Source organism: Durio zibethinus, chromosome 12 (genome assembly GCF_047325235.1).
Source record: "Durio zibethinus cultivar Kanyao isolate XHJ-2024 chromosome 12, ASM4732523v1, whole genome shotgun sequence".
Classification (NCBI taxonomy): domain Eukaryota; kingdom Viridiplantae; phylum Streptophyta; class Magnoliopsida; order Malvales; family Malvaceae; genus Durio; species Durio zibethinus.
In genome coordinates, this window is record NC_143173.1 from 1473642 (window position 1) to 1490827 (window position 17186).

A 17186-nucleotide genomic window follows, 5' to 3' on the forward strand; every position below is an offset into this window, starting at 1 on the left:
ATTGGAGAAGCTGGGAATGATGAAGTACTGTATTTTTTTTATGTTTCTACATGGCAATTTGGACTCTATCCACTTTGTTAGTCACTGATAATGTACGTTCCAATAGAAATTCGAGGCATTCCTAAAGGAAAATTTGTTTCAGTGTCATGTTTTATCAGATTATACATTTTTGGTTAGGAGAGGAACTGATCAATTTCATTTATATTATACTTGGATCACAATTTTATTTCCAACACATGATACTTGAATTATACTAGATCACAATTAACAGAACATAGACAAGGACTCTTATTCATGGGTTAAGCGAACTGAATTGGGCAGGCAATGGAGATGGGGGTGGCCTAAAAGGTTAGTAAAGTTGTTGCTGTAGAGGTTTGGGGGGGTGCTGTGGATTAGAATAGCTGAGATGGGTTTTAGAAGGTGGGAAAGGGAGGTGAAGGGAAAAAAACAGATGGGTTTTGGTTCAAAAATGAAGAAAAGAAAGGATTTTGGCAATTGGTGATGGGTTTAAGAGAGTATGATGAAACCATGGTGAGGAAGAATAGAGGTAGAAGATATTTGCGCGGAGGAGGGAGAAGAGGAAGACTCTTTTGTTTAGGCCTGTCAAGATTCTAATAATAACCCATTTGCTTGGTGGTATTAAGGCAAAACTCAACTAGCCCAACATTTTTATATTTAATATATATATATCACCTGGAGTTTTTAAATTATACAAACTGAATTTATATAACATTTAATACGAAATAATAAAAACATAATTACTTAAATTAATATGGTCCAATTATGTAAATTTGTTTATAAAATTAAAAAAAAAAAAACTCATCAAAATAATAAAAAATTATTATATTTTTTATCACGTCTATTGTAAATTCAATTAATCAAAATATAATACGTCATTAAGTAGATTCATTTCTTATAGTTTGAAGAGAAAATTTTTCCCATGGCTTATGTGAGGGGCTAGTTCCATTGCTTGTTGGACATATAAAGAAAAATTTTGGTGATACTATATAAATTATACTAAGTACAATCAAATCTACATATTTAATTTAATTAATTCATATAGTTACCTATAAGATGTGACATTCAATTTAAGATTCAAATCCTAATACCTATAATTAAGACTTATGAAAATCATACTAATATTTTGTGATTAAAATTGTATTAAAAATTAATGGATAAAAAAATAATTGTGGTAACTATGAAAAATAAACTAAAATTTCAATTTGCAAAATTAAACGTATTACATTCATAGATTTTTATATAACTTCATTTTAATATAAAATCTCATTTTATATTTGAATTAATAATCTTTTTTCAACAATTTTTTAATTTTAGGCGTTTAAACATATATAGCAATATTTGATATGACAAAAAAGAAAAAAGAAAATAACTATAGCAAAAAATAATAAGAAAAACGAATCTTAGCTTCTCTAATTTTTTTTGTAATTTGTTTTCATTTCTAAGACTTAGTCATGAATTGAGAAAATAATACAAATGAACGGTGACTAAAATTGTATTGAAAATTAATGAAAAAAAGTATTAATTGCGTTAACTGTGAATGATATATTAAAAATTTGCAAAATTAATATATATAAAGTATTATAGCATCATTTTTATATAAAACCATTGCTCTATTTGAATTAATATTCTTTTTCAATAATTTACTTAATTTTAATCAAACAAATATAGTAAAATTTGATTTAACAAAAAAAAAAAAAGAAAATCACTATAACAAAAAATAATAACCAAAAAGGAATCTTTTAACTTCTCTAAAATGTATAAATCTCACATTCGACCTTATAACAGGTAACAAATTCATACTGAGTCTCATCTACTTCAAGCTTCAAATGTTTCCAATCAAAAACTTCCCTTATATTTTCAAACCCACCAAAACTACGAAAGATATATGAAATTTTAATTTGCAAATTAAACGTTTTTCTTTCATAGATTTTTATACAACTTCATTTTTATATAAAATCACGTTTTATATTTGAATTAATATTCTTTTTTCATCAATTTTCTTAATTTTAGGCTCCAACAATATACAAAAAAAATTAAATAAAATAACTATACCAAAAAAAATAATAATAATAAGGAAAAAGAGTCTTAGTTTCTCTAAATTTTTTGTAATTTTTTTTCATTTCTAAGACCTAAAGTGTTAATTACGGGCCGTGGGACTTACTCCACAGACTTGGTGGATTTGACTCCTTTGTCAAGTCTTTTGTTCTTCTTTCTACAATTATCGAATTTCAATGAATCATAAAATGCTATTTGTGGAAAATTCAGGTTGGAAATTGGAGGTCACAAGCTTGCTTTGTATTTCATCAAATCATGGTGGTTAGCATACTATGACAAGTTGGAAAGCATAGGTCACAAGCTTTCTTCCTTACGGGGTAGATCAATTGGCATGTTTATGCGCCGTGTTTGTTACTTTTCAATATATTTATCATTATTATTTACGTGCTTAAGACTTAGTCACGAATTGAGAAAATGATGCTAGTGAACGGTGATTAAAATTTATTAAAAGTTAGTGAAAAAAAAATAATTATGTTAACTACGAAAGATATATTAAAATTTTGCAAAATTAAACGTTTGAAATCACGTACATAAAGTATTATAACTTCATTTTTATATAAAACTAGTGTTGTATTTAAATTAATATTCTTTTTCAACAATTTGCTTAATTTTAGCCAAACATATATAGCAAAATTTGATTTAAAACTATAGCAAAGAATAATAAGAAAAAAGAGTCTTAACTTCTCTAAATTTTATGTAATTTTTTTTATGAATTTTTTAGGGATAAGGTTTTAAAAAAATCTTAGACAAAAATTTAACAATCATTTAAGTTCCTAATATTTAATTGCAATTAATCAAGCTCTAAATCTTCTATTTCAAATCAATTGAACCTTTAAATATTTTTTCAATCAATTAAACTTTTACATATCTATTTTCATTCAATTAAACTCTTTATTGGATGAAAACAATTAACTAGCTTTTCTCTAACAAGGGCTTAATTGATAAAAAAAGATGTTGAATTTTAGTTCATGGGATTTTTTTTTTTTCACCCATTTACCTTTCTTTTATGATATATTTGATTACCTTATTATACTTGCATCACAATTTTAATTTCAACACATGATACTTTTGTTATTCATGACCACAATTAGCAAAACATAGGACTCTTATTCATGGGTCAAAGGAATGGAATTGGGCAGGCAATGAGATGGGGGTGGCCTAAAAGTTTAGTAAAGTTGTTGCTGTAGAGGTTGGGGTTGCTGGGGATTGGAATAGCTTAGATGGGTTTTAGGAGGATTTTAGAAGGTGGGAAAAGGGGGTGAAAGGAAAAAAGAGATAGGTTTTGGTTCAAAAATGAAGAAAAGAAAGGATTTTGGCAATTGGTGATGGGTTTGAGAGAGGTTGATGAGAGCATGGTGAGGAAAAATAGAGTTAGAAGATATTTGTAGGGAGGAGGGAGAAGGGGAAGGCTTTATTTTGTTCATTAGCAGCAGCAGGGTTGTTTAGGCATGTCAAGATTCTAATACCCCATTTGCTTAGTGCCATAAGGCAAAAGAAACTAGCCCAACACTTTTATATTTAAGTGTATATCATTTAAATTATACAACTTGAGTTTATATATCATTTAATACGAAATAATAAAATTCTAATTACTTAAATTAATATCGTTCAATTATTTTAAAAAATTATTACATTTTTTATTACATCAATTGTAAATTCAATCAATCAAAATACAACACGTCATTAAAATTTGTAAATTTTCTCCTTATAATTTCAAAAGAATTTTTTTCCATGACTTATATGAGGGGTTAGTTCCATTGCTTGTTGGATTTTGAAAAAAAAAAAGCTTTGTGATACTATAGGAATCATACTAAGTACAATCAAACCACGCATTGAAATCTTGTTCTAAAATTTTAAAATTTCACTTAATTGATTCATACAAATATTTTTTAAATATGATATTTAATAAATTTAAAATTTAAATCTCAATATTTATATTTAAAAGAGTAAATTATTTGACCGTGGGACTTACTTCATAGACAATGCGGACTTGAACTACTTGTCAAGTCTTTTTTGTTCTAGAAATGGACCATAAAAAAATTCAAGTTGGAAATTGGTTTTTCTGGAAAATTTTAACTCCATAGACTTGGTTGACTTGACTTGCTTGTCAAGTCTTTTTTGTTCTTCTTTCTACAATTGTCGAATTTCAATGGACCATAAAATGCTTGTTTGGAAAATTCAAGCTGAAAATTGGAGGTCACAATTTTTCTTTGTATTTCAACAAATCATTGTGGTTAGCTTAAGAAAGGTGGAAAGCATTGGTTACAAGCTTTCTTTCTTGCAAAGTAGGCTTCGTGTTTGTTACTTTTCAATGCACTTATCATTATCATTTACGTATTTAAGACTTGGTCATGAATTGAGAAAATAATACAAATGAATGGAGACTAAAATTATATTGAAAATTAATGAAAAAAAGTATTAATTGCGTTAACTGTGAATGATATATTAAAAATTTGCAAAATTAAATGTTTAAAATCACATTAATATATATAAAGTATTATAGCATCATTTTTATATAAAACCAGTGCTCTATTTGAATTAATATTCTTTTTCAATAATTTACTTAATTTTAATCAAACAAATATAGTAAAATTTGATTTAACAAAAAAAAAAGAAAATAACTATAACAAAAAAAAATACGCAAAAAGGAATCTTTTAACTTCTCTAAAATGTATAAATCTCATATTCGACCTTATAACAAGTAACAAATTCATACTGAGTCTCATCTACTTCAAGCTTCAAATGTTTCCAATCAAAAACTGCTCTTCTAATTTCAAACCCACCTAAACTACAAAAGATATATGAAATTTTAATTTGCAAAATTAAATGTTTTTCTTTCATAGATTTTTATATAACTTCATTTTTATATAAAATCATGTTTTATATTTGAATTAATTTTCTTTTTTCATCAATTTTCTTAATTTTAGGCTCCAACAATATACAAAAAAAAAAATTAAATAAAATAACTATACCAAAAAAAATAATAATAAGGAAAAAGAGTCTTAGTTTCTCTAAATTTTTTGTAATTTTTTCGTAATTTTTTTTCATTTCTAAGACCTAAAGTGTTAATTACCGGGCCGTGGGACTTACTCCACAGACTTGGTGGATTTGACTCCTTTGTCAAGTCTTTTGTTCTTCTTTCTACAATTATCGAATTTCAATGAATCATAAAATGCTATTTGTGGAAAATTCAGGTTGGAAATTGGAGGTCACAAGCTTGCTTTGTATTTCATCAAATCATGGTGGTTAGCATACTATGAAAAGTTGGAAAGCATAGGTCACAAGCTTTCTTCCTTACGGGGTAGATCAATTGGCTTGTTTATGCGCCGTGTTTGTTACTTTTCAATATATTTATCATTATTATTTACGTGCTTAAGACTTAGTCACGAATTGAGAAAATGATGCTAATGAATGGTGATTAAAATTTATTAAAAGTTAGTGAAAAAATAATTATTATGTTAACTACGAAAGATATATTAAATTTTTGCAAAATTAAACGTTTCAAATCACATACATAGAGTATTATAATTTCATTTTTATATAAAAACTAGTGTAGTATTTGAATGAATATTCTTTTTCAACAATTTGCTTAATTTTAGCCAAACATATATAGCAAAATTTGATTTAAAACTATAGCAAAGAATAATAAGAAAAAAGAGTCTTAACTTCTCTAAATTTTATGTAATTTTTTTTATGAATTTTTTAGGGATAAGGTTTAAAAAAAATCTTAGACAAAAATTTAACAATCATTTAAGTTCCTAATATTTAATTGCAATTAATCAAGCTCTAAATCTTCTATTTCAAATCAATTAAACCTTTACATATATTTTTTCACTCAATTAAACTTTTATACATCTGTTTTCATTCAATTAAGCTCTTTATTGGACGAAAATAATTAACTGGTTTTTCTCTAACAAGGGCTTAATTGATAAAAAAAATGTTGAATTTTAGTTTATGGGGGTTTTTTTTTCACCCCTTTACTTTTCTTTTATGATATATTTGATTACCTTATTATACTTGGATCACAATTTTATTTCCAACACATGATACTTTTATTATTCATGACCACAATTAACAAAACATAGGACTCTTATTCATGGGTCAAAAGAATGGAATTGGGCAGGCAAATGGAGATAGAGGTGGCCTAAAAGGTTAGTAAAGTTGTTGCTGTAGAGGTTAGGGTTGCTGGGGATTGGAATAGCTTATATGGGTTTTAGGAGGGTTTTAGAAGGCAGGAAAGGGGGCTGAAAGGAAAAAAGAGATAGGTTTTGGTTCAAACACGAAGAAAAGAAAGGATTTTGGCAATTGGTGATGGGTTTGAGAGAGGTTGATGAGAGAATGGTGAGGAAAATAGAGATAGAAGATATTTGTAGGGAGGAGGGAGGAGGGAGCAGGGGAAGGCTTTATTTTGTATATTAGCAGCAGCAGGGTTGTTTGTGTTGTGCCTAAAGCAATAATCACAACAATACAGAAGTAATAGACAACAATCAATAATAAAAAATGTAGAAAAAATAAAACACACTAAGATTTACGTGAAAAACCCTCCAGTGTAGAGGGAAAAAATCACGGATCACCAAAAAAATCTTCAATATCAAATAATAGGTATACAAAGTTCTTCTCTAGCTAAAACTAGAGCTAATCAACAACTAGAGAAACAATTGAAGAAATCTCACCAAATAAGTGACTCAACAAATACACCCTGGATTTATTCCTAGAGAGCTTCAAACCCGATCTTCATCGTTCAGAATGTAAAACTCTGAATCATAAACTTTCTGACAAGGTTTCAACTTAATCGGACCACGGATCGACTTCCGTTCAACCAACTCTCCCTTCTCTTTTTTTTCTCTACTTTTTCTGGCTTTTCTTCTTTCTCTACTTGGTTTTCGATACACCCTTAAAACAACCCCACCTCTTTTTTATTAAGTAGCTAGGGCTCTGTGTAAAATGATATATCAAGGCCCATGGCCTTTACTTGGTCCAAAACCACTTACATGAGGCTGGATCCCATTTTCCTAACAATCTCCCCCTCTAGCCCCATTAGGAAGAGATTCATCACCATAGCAGTTTCATTTGAAACTTACCTTGGCCAGGGAACTTATTTCAGCCAAGTTACTACAAAGCTCAAGCTTTTCCCTAGGAAATATCTTAGTCAACATATCTGCTACATTCTTATCAGTATAGACTTTCTTCAATCATTGAACGTAACCAATGATATCTAACATCAATGTGCTTTGTTCTAGCATGGTACATGGCATTCTTACTCAAATCTAAAGCACTTTGGCTATCACAAAATATCACATACTCTTTCTGATTCAACCCCAATTCAAGAAAAAAATGTTTCATCCAAAGCATTTCTTTACATGCTTTGGTTGCTGTAATATACCCAGCCTCTGTAGTTAACAAAGCAACACACTTCTGTAACTTAGATTACCAAGATACAGCTCCTCCTATAAAAGTGAACAAATATCCTAAAATAGATTTTCTACCATCAAGATCGCCTGCCATATCAGCATTAGTAAACCCTTCTAGAACTAATTGTGAAACTCTATAAGTCAAGCACATTTTTGAGGTACCCCTCAAATATCTAAAAATCTATTTCACTGCTTCCCAGTAAACCTTTCCCTGATTAAAAAAAAATTGCTCACTACACAACTGCATGAGCAATGTCAGGCCTTGTACAAACCATAAGATATATTAAAGAACCAACTGCAGAAGAATAAGAAATACTAGACATAGCTAGTTGCTCTTCCTTAGACACTACACAAGATTTTTTACTTAGATGAAAATGGTTGGCAAGTGAACTGCTAACTGATTTAATATGTTGCATGTTGAATCTACCAAGCACTCGTTCAACATACTTTTTCTGTAACAACCATAGCTTTCCAGCTCTCCTATCTCAGATAATGTTCATACCAATAATCTACTTTGCTGGACCTAAATTCTTCACATCAAAGGACTTAGACAATTGTTCTTTCAACCTGCAAACCATACTAGCATCTTATCCTACAATCAATATATCATCAACATATAATAATAAGATAATGAAGTTACCATTAGAGAATTGTTTAACATACACACAAGAATTCACTGTTGTTCTTTTATAGCTAAGACTCACCATAAAAGAATCAAACTTCTTGTACCACTGTTACGGAGCTTGTTTCAAGTCATACAAGCTTTTCTTCAATTTACAAACTAAGTGCTCTTTCCCTTTCACTTCAAAACCCTCAAGCTGATTCATATAAATGTCTTCATTCTAATCACAATGCAAAAATGCAGTTTAACATCAAGTTGCTCAAGCTCAAGATTCAAACTAGCTGCTAATCCCAGTACCACTCGAATAGAACTCATCTTTACAACTGAAGCAAAAATTTCATCAAAATCGATGCATGGTTTTTAAAAAAAATCTTTTACTATCAATCGAGCTTTGTACCTCACTAGTTTGTCACCATTCTTTTTTAACTTGAATACCCATTTATTTTTTAATGGCCTCTTCCCTGTTGAAAGTTTAACAAGATCATAAGTACCATTCTTTCATAATTACTCCATCTCTTCTTTCATTGCTTTTAACCAGTGCTCTATATCCAGAGTTGCCTACACATCTTAAAAGCTTTCTGGCTCTCATTCACTGGTAACTAAAATAAAATCTAAACTTGGATACATGGTAGATGGCCTGCGCTCTCTAGTAGATCTCTTAGGCTGAGACTCTACATCACTTGATGCCGAAGGTAGCTTCGCCTGCTCAACACTCTCAGGTAGAGAGGATTGCTCCCCCTGCTCAAAACTAATTGCATCTAGCTCATCACCAACTATGGCTGGCTCATTCATATCCCCAAGTTCTATTTCTTACTCATTTTCACCATCTGTGACTCTTTCTTGTGGAATCCTGTCGGTGTTGAAACATCACACTCAACAGTAACTCGTGTAGTCTTCTCATTTTTCTCAAGGTTTGTTATGGTTTTTTTTTTTGAAAGACCACATCTCTGCTTTTGATTATCTTTTTCTTTACTGGATCCCATATCTTGTAACCAAATTCTTCATCACCATATCCTATAAACACACACTGTGTGGCTTTACTGTCAAGTTTTGATCTCTGCTCTTTTGACACATGCATGAATGCTTTACACCCAAAAACTTTCAAGTGAGAGTATGAAATATCTTTTTCTGTCCATACTCTTTCTGAAATGTCAAAGCCTAAAGGAACTGATGGTGACCTGTTAAGTAAATAACAAGCTATGTTGACTGTTTCACCCCAAAATGGTTTTGGTAATTTTACCATCCTTAACATACATTTGACTTTTTTTACAATGGTACGATTCATTCTTTCAGCTATACCATTATGCTACGATGTTCTAGGTTCTGTCATCTTATGCCTGATCCTATGCTTTGAACAATACTCTTCAAAGCCTTTAGATGTGTATTCCCTACCATTATCAGTTCAAATACACTTCAAGGGTAATTCTGTCATCCTTTCAACCATGGCATAAAATTTTTAAAAATACTACAGTACCTAACTTTTGTATTTCAACATATACACCCAAGTCTTACGTAAAGTATTATCAATAAAAGTAATAAAATATCTGCTACCACCTAATGACTTAACCTTAATGGGACCACATACGTCAAAATAAATTAATTCTAATCTATTTTTTTTCTCTAAGAACTTTTACGAAAAGAAGCCCTATGATGCTTACCAAACAAATAATAATCACATAAATCAAGAGACATACCTTTGGTCAAAGGGAATAAGAGACTGCCTTGTTAAAACTTGTAACCCCTTTTCACTCATGTGTGCCAGCCTCTTGTGTCACAAGTTTGCTGAAGCATCATTTTCAACGGCATTTACCTGGTTACCGTTTAATTACATCCATGTCTTATACATTGTGTAGCATAGTTTTCCTCTTACAACTACCATAGATCCTTTGAGAAGCTTTCACTGTCCATTCTTTTATCGACTTTCATATCCCTCCTTATCAAGAACATTAATAGAAAGCAAGTTTATTCTCATATCTGGAATGTGTCTAACATCCCTCAAAGTCAATATGTAATATGTACTAGTTTGTACAATAATATCACCAATCTCAATAATCTGTGACACACTCTTATTTCTTATCTTGGTACAACCAAAGTCTTCTGCTTTGTAAGTTGTAAACAACTCTCTCTTAAGAACACAATGATATGTCGCTCCTGTGTCAACTATCCACTCAATGTCGGGATCACTAATATGATTACAATCATCATGTGTACAAATCAAAGTAACTGAATCACTATCTGAATTTATTACTGTAACATTATCATCATCTGAACTCTTGACTTTCTCATCTTTTTGCTCTTGTTTCAAGATTTTACAGTTTCATTTTATATGACCCATCTTACCACAATAGAAACACTTCACTTTACCTTTAGACTTGGATCTATGTTTAGACTTACCATGGTATTTTGAGTCTTGACCTCTGTCGATGTTTCTATCCCTATTTTCTGTGACCAGAGCTTGATTCCCAAGATCTACATCTTTTCATTTTGCTTCTTCATTAAGCATACTGTCCTTTACCATCTCTAATGTTACCTTATAATCAGGAGCAGAATTAAGAACAGTTACAACTAGAGTATTCCAGCTGTCTGGCAATAAACCCAAAAGAAATAACGCCTTCATTTCATCATCCATCTTAAGCTCTATAGTAGTCATCCGATTACATATATCTTGAAAATCACTTAAGTGCTCTGTAACAGATCGTCCATCCCTGTACTGTAAAGTTGTAAGTTTTTTAACAAGCATAACTTTATTCATACATATTTTTCTCTCATACAATGCTACCAATTTTTTCCAAACAATGTGAGCATTTGACTTCTACGCTACATGATGAAACACGTTGATATCAATCCATTTTTTGATTGTAGCTAGCGTCTTTCTACCTAGCTTCTTTCAGCTTTCATCTTTCATATCTGCTGGTTTAGCCAAATCACTCAATACTAACTCATACAAATCTTTACAGTATAGATGATCCTCCATCATAGGCTTCTAAATTGAATAATTCGATGCTGTCAATTTTATCATAGAACCTGTATCACCCTCCATGATCTCAAACAAAATTTACTTTTATCCTGGGTTGCTTCTGTATCGATGTCTCAAAATAACCCTCGCTCTAATATAACTTGTTGCACCTGAAGCAATAATCATAACAATACAAAAGCAATAGACAACAATCAATAATAAAAAACACAGGAAAGATAAAGCATACCAAGATTTACGTGAAAAATCCTCCAGTGTAGAGATAAAATATCACGGACCACCAAAAAAATCTTCACTATCAAATAATAGGTATACAAAGTTCTTCTCTAGCTAAAACTAGAGCTAATCAACAATTAGAGAAGCAATTAGAGAAATCTCACTAAATAAGTAACTCAACAAATACACCCTGGATTTATTCCTAGAGAGCTTCAAACCCGATCTTCACCGTTCAAAATGTAAAACTCTGAATCATAACCTCCTGACAAGGTTTCAACTTAATCGGACCACGGATCGACTTTCGTTCAACCAACTCTCCCTTCTCCTTTTTCTCTCTACTTTTTTTGGCTTTTCTTCTTTCTCTGCTTGGTTTTCGACACACCCTTAAAACAACCCCACCTCTTTTTTATTAAGTAGTTAGGGCTCTGTGTAAAATGAAAGATCAAGGCCCATGGCCTTTACTTAGTCCAAAACCACTTACATGAGGTTGGACCCCATTTTCCTAACAGTTTGAGCCTGTCAAGATTCTAATACCCAATTTGCTTGGAGGTAGAAGGCAAAACAAAACTAGCCCAACACTTTTATATTTAAATATATATCGTTTAAATTATACAACTAGAGTTTATATACAATTTAATACGAAATAATAAAATTATAATTACTTAAATTAATATCGTTCAATTATGCAAAAAAATTATTACATTTTTTATTACATCAGTTGTAGATTAATCAATCAAAATACAACATGTCATTAAAATTTATAAATTCTCTCCTTATAATTTTAAAAGAATTTTTTTTCATGGCTTATACGAGGGGTTAGTTCCATTGCTTGTTGGATATAAAAAAAGAAAAGTTTGGTGATACTATATGAATCATACTAAGTACAATCAAATCGAGCATTGAAATCTTGTTTTAAAAATTTAAATTTTAATTTAATTGATTCATATAAATATTTTTAAAATATGATATTTGGTAAATTTAAAATTCAAATCTTAATATCTATAATTATGAATTGTGAAAATTATACTAATATTTGGTGATTAAAGTTGTATTGAAAGTTAACGGATAAAAAATAATTATGTTAACTATGAAAGATAAACTGAAATTTTAATTTGCAAAATTAAGCATTTTACTCTCATAGATTTTTATATAAAACCACTTTTTAAATTTGAATTAATATTCTTGTTTCGACAAATTTCTTAATTTTAGGATCCATACATATATTAAAAAAAGTAAGTAACTATAGCAAAAAAAAAAAAAAAGAAAAGAAAAAAGAGTCTTAGCTTCTCTAGATTTTTTGTAGTTTTTTTTTTCTATATTTTCATTTTTATTTATATTTTTTCTCTTTTCTAAGACTTAAAGAGTTAATTGTTTGGCCGTGGAACTTACTTCATAGATTTGGTGGACTTGACTTACTAGTCAAGTCTTTTTTGTTCTTCTTTCTAGAATTGTAGAATTTAAATGGACCATAAATGCTTTCCGTGGAAAATTCAAGTTGGAAATTGGATTTTCTGGAAATTTTTAACTCCATATACTTGGTTGACTTGACTTGAGTTGACCTCCTTGTCAAGTTCTTTTGATGTTCTTTCTACACGCCGAATTTCATTCATACATATGAATGCTTTCTGTGGAAAATTCAAGTTGGAAATTTAAATTGGAGTCTTCGAAGAAATTTCCTAATGCTTGATGTGGTAGAAAACATTTTTCTTTAACTTTATATATTAGGTGTTGGTAGCAATGATCAGTACGCAACCATGAAAGCAGTTACAATTTCCTTGTTTGGGTTTCTTCTTGTCATCGCAGCCGCTATTATTAGCTTTTGTGATGGGAATTCCAAAGTGCTTTGCATTGGAAGTGAGGGGCAAGCCCTTTTGACGTTCAAGCAAGACCTCATTGATCGATCAAACAGGCTATCTTCTTGGGTTGAAGGTGAGGATTGCTGTGAATGGCATGGTGTTTTCTGCAATATCCTGACTGGCCATGTTAAAGAGCTGCATTTGGGGCTTCTTTCAACTAGTCCTGATGCTTATGCACCGGCTGCTGAACGGGATGCTTACTTTCGATCAAAGTTAGGAGGCAAAATAAATCCATCTTTGGTCGATTTGAAACATCTCAGTTTCCTAGACTTAAGTAATAATGAATTTGGAGGCCTGGCAATTCCCGAATTCATTGGTTCGATGAAGAGTTTGACGTATCTTAACCTCTCTTGGGCAAATTTCGTAGGAGCAATTCCCCATAATCTTGGAAATCTCTCAAAACTGCATTATCTTGATCTTGGAATCAATTCCTTATTTGAAGCTAAAACTCTTCAATGGGTTTCTGGTCTTTCATCTCTGCAGTATCTTGGTTTGAGCCTTGCAAATCTTAGTAAAGCAACTGATTGGCTGCAGGCAACACACAATCTTCCTTCTTTGGTGGAGTTACACTTGTCAGGATGCTCTCTAAATAATGGTCCATCTCCAATCAGTGTTAATTACACATCTCTTGCTGTTCTTGATCTTTCTCAAAACATGTTGTCTTCGGTGACATGGATATTCAATCTTCGTAGTCTTGTGTCCATTGATCTTAGCTCTAGTGGAGTTGAAGGTATGATTCCCAGTGGCTTTCAAAACATGTCTTCTCTCAAATTTCTTGATCTTAGTTGGAATTCATTCTCTTCATCATCGACACTCAACTGGTTGTCTGATTTAAACCAACTTCAATTCCTTAGTCTTAACAGTGTCGGCCTGCAAGGTAATTTTTCAAGTGCCATTGGAAACTTAAGCTCTCTTACTCATCTTGATTTTTCAAATAACCAGCTTGAGATTGAACCCAAATATTTGGAAAGTCTTTGCAATATGAGGGAGATGGATTTGTCAAATAATACAATTAATCATGAGGTCTCAGAAATCATAGAGAGTTTGTCTAGATGTAGTTTGGATCGATTAGAGTCATTAAATATTGCATCTAACAAACTTTCTGGCAATTTCCCTGATCAACTTGGCCAATTTAAAAATTTGGCATACCTTTCCCTTTACCGAAACTCCATTTCTGGTCCCATTCCATTCTCGATAGGTAAGTTGTCATCATTGAAATTTCTTGATGTTTCATACAACAGATTGAATGGAACTCTTCCTCAAATTTTAGTACAACTTGGGAATTTGGAACATTTAGACGTTAGCAATAATATGTTGGAAGGAAATATCTCAGAAACACACTTTTCTAATCTCACGATATTGAGATATTTTTGGGCATCTAACAACATGTTAACGTTTATACCAAACCCAAGTTGGATTCCTCCTTTTCACTGTGAAGGTATTGGACTAGGTAACTGGCGTCTTGGTCGGCAATTTCCTCAGTGGCTACAATTCCAAAGGAACATGTATATTTTAGATATCTCCCATGCTGGAATTTCAGGTGTCATTCCCACTTGGTTTTGGAACCTTTCGACTTCATTTGAATATCTAAACCTTTCCCATAACCAATTAGTCGGGGAGTTTTCATATTTACCGATAAGTTGGATTGCTGACTTGAGTTCCAACCTATTCACAGGTCCATTGCCACAGGCAATATTCTCAGATTTGGGGGATTTATTTTTGTCCAAGAACTTTTTTTCAGGATCACTTTCTAATTTTCTTTGTAATTCCTCAAATAAACTGGAAGCTTTGAAAATTCTTCACGTTGAATCAAATCTTTTGTCAGGTGAAATTCCAGACTGTTGGGAAAATATGCCAATGTTGGAAGTCCTAAATTTAGGAAACAACAATCTAACTGGGAAAATTCCTAGATCCTTGGGATCTGTGCGTCTTATTAAGTCATTAAGCCTTCGTAACAATAACCTGTTTGGAGAAGTACCATCCATATTGCAGCATTTAGTTAATATGCTTGTTCTTGATCTTAGTGAAAATCAATTGATGGGAAGTATTCCAGCATGGATTGGAGACAAGCTCTCAAACCTTGTGATTCTAAACCTCCGTTCAAATAACTTTCAGGACTATATTCCTGATCAGATTTGTGCTCTTAATTCTCTTCATGTCTTGGATCTTGGTTATAACAACATTTCAGGAGCTATTCCAAAATGTTTTAGTAACCTAAGTGCCATGGCCACAAACCTCAACCCACACGTGGCTAATTGGTTCTCGAGATTATACCCTGACAACTCGTTTTATTTTGGTGCATTATTGGTGATGAAAGGAAGAGTGGATGAATACAGTACCACACTCGGACTTGTTACCGGCATAGACCTTTCAGTTAACAATCTCACAGGAGAGATCCCCAAAGAACTTGGTTATCTCATGGGACTGCTGTCATTAAATTTGTCAGGGAATCTCCTAACTGGAAAGATACCAGGGACCATTGGTAATATGGAGATGTTGGAATCTCTTGACTTGTCGATGAACCGACTCCATGGTGAAATCCCTTCAAGTTTTTCCAATTTGAATTTCTTGAATCACTTCAACTTGTCCTACAACAACTTGACAGGACAAATCCCATCAAGCACCCAACTCCAAAGCTTCGACAATTCTTCTTACGTTGGCAATCATCTTTGCGGACCTCCAGTCACTAAAAATTGCAACAAAAATGGCGGAACGCCCGATGTTACAAATGGGGGTAGTAGTGGAGGAAAGAAAATATCTGAGGTGAATTGGCTTTATGTGAGCATAGTGCTTGGATTTGTGATGGGGTTTTGGGGAGTCGTGGCTCCCCTATTTTTAATCAGGTCTTGGAGGTTTGCTTATTATAAAAAATTGGAGCAAATTGGTGACAAGCTGTACGTGTTTTGGGCTACTATTGGTATGTAATTATTTGTAATGGTAGCTAACTTCGGTGTGTTTGGTAATGTAATAATTTGATTTGCATGCTCTTTACTTAATCCATGTATTCTGATTTGGAAGTGATATTTCATGTTATAATTTATTAAAATGAAATAAAATTATGTGTGCTAATGTATTTGACTCATAAATATGTGTTGGAGTTTTATTCAATATGAGTTGGGTGCTTTTTTTTATAAATCCTCTTATTTGAAATATTTCTTATTCTAGTCATATTTATGATTTGATTTGTTGTTCAAAATTAAAATTCCAAAAACTAAAATTTTTATTAATCCAAAGGAATTGAAAGCTTTTATTGCAATTATATAGAAATTAGAGAGTGTCGTTTTACAAGGGAAAAAATTTTTTTCGTAGTTTTCTTTCTCTTTTTCTAAAAGTTTTTAAAATGTTTATAATTTAAAATAAATTGAAAAAACGGGATAGATTTGATCAAATCATTTATAAATTTAAAAATAAAAAATAAAAGTTCACATCATCGCACAAAAAAAGCCAACAACAAAAACGTATTCATAATATATTAATTATTTTTAGTTTTGATATATTTATAAGATTCAAATGTTCATAATTTAAAATAAATTGAAAAAAGGTCATAGATTTGATCAAATAGTTTATAAATTTAAAAATAAAAAATGAAAGTTCACTTCATAGAAAAAAACAAACCAACAACAAAAACGTAATCATAGTATATTAATTATTTTTAATTTTGATATATTTATAAGATTCAACATGTGAGTATTTTTTTTTGTATTAAAAATAATTATAAATATATTAAAAACAATGAAAAATAACTTATCCTAAAGTAGTGGGGGGTCAAATTCTAGTAATGGATAAAAACATAAAAAATATATGAACAATCACATTTTTGAACAATAACATATTAGAGACCATATTAATTATATATCATTGTCAATTTTATTAATTGTGTAATCAAAATGTGGTCAGAGAAAGGGGAGAAAATGATAGCTATGATCAATTTTTTCCTTTTTTTTTTTTTTTATGGATTTGAAGACCTTTTCTACTACATTGGGTTGGGTATTAAGGTGAAAATATTGAAAAAATTAAAAATCAATTTAAAA

At 31.1% G+C, this 17186-nt stretch overlaps 1 protein-coding gene across 1 annotated transcript; it reads left to right on the forward strand.

The window, feature by feature from the left end:
- The first annotated feature begins 12966 nt into the window (after positions 1-12966).
- On the forward strand, positions 12967-16268 carry LOC149515519 (receptor-like protein EIX2). Its single transcript, XM_089768945.1, has one exon. The coding sequence runs from the start codon at positions 13054-13056 to the stop codon at positions 16078-16080; it is 3027 nt and encodes a 1008-aa protein (XP_089625071.1). The 5' UTR covers positions 12967-13053; the 3' UTR covers positions 16081-16268.
- Positions 16269-17186: the final 918 nt, after the last annotated feature.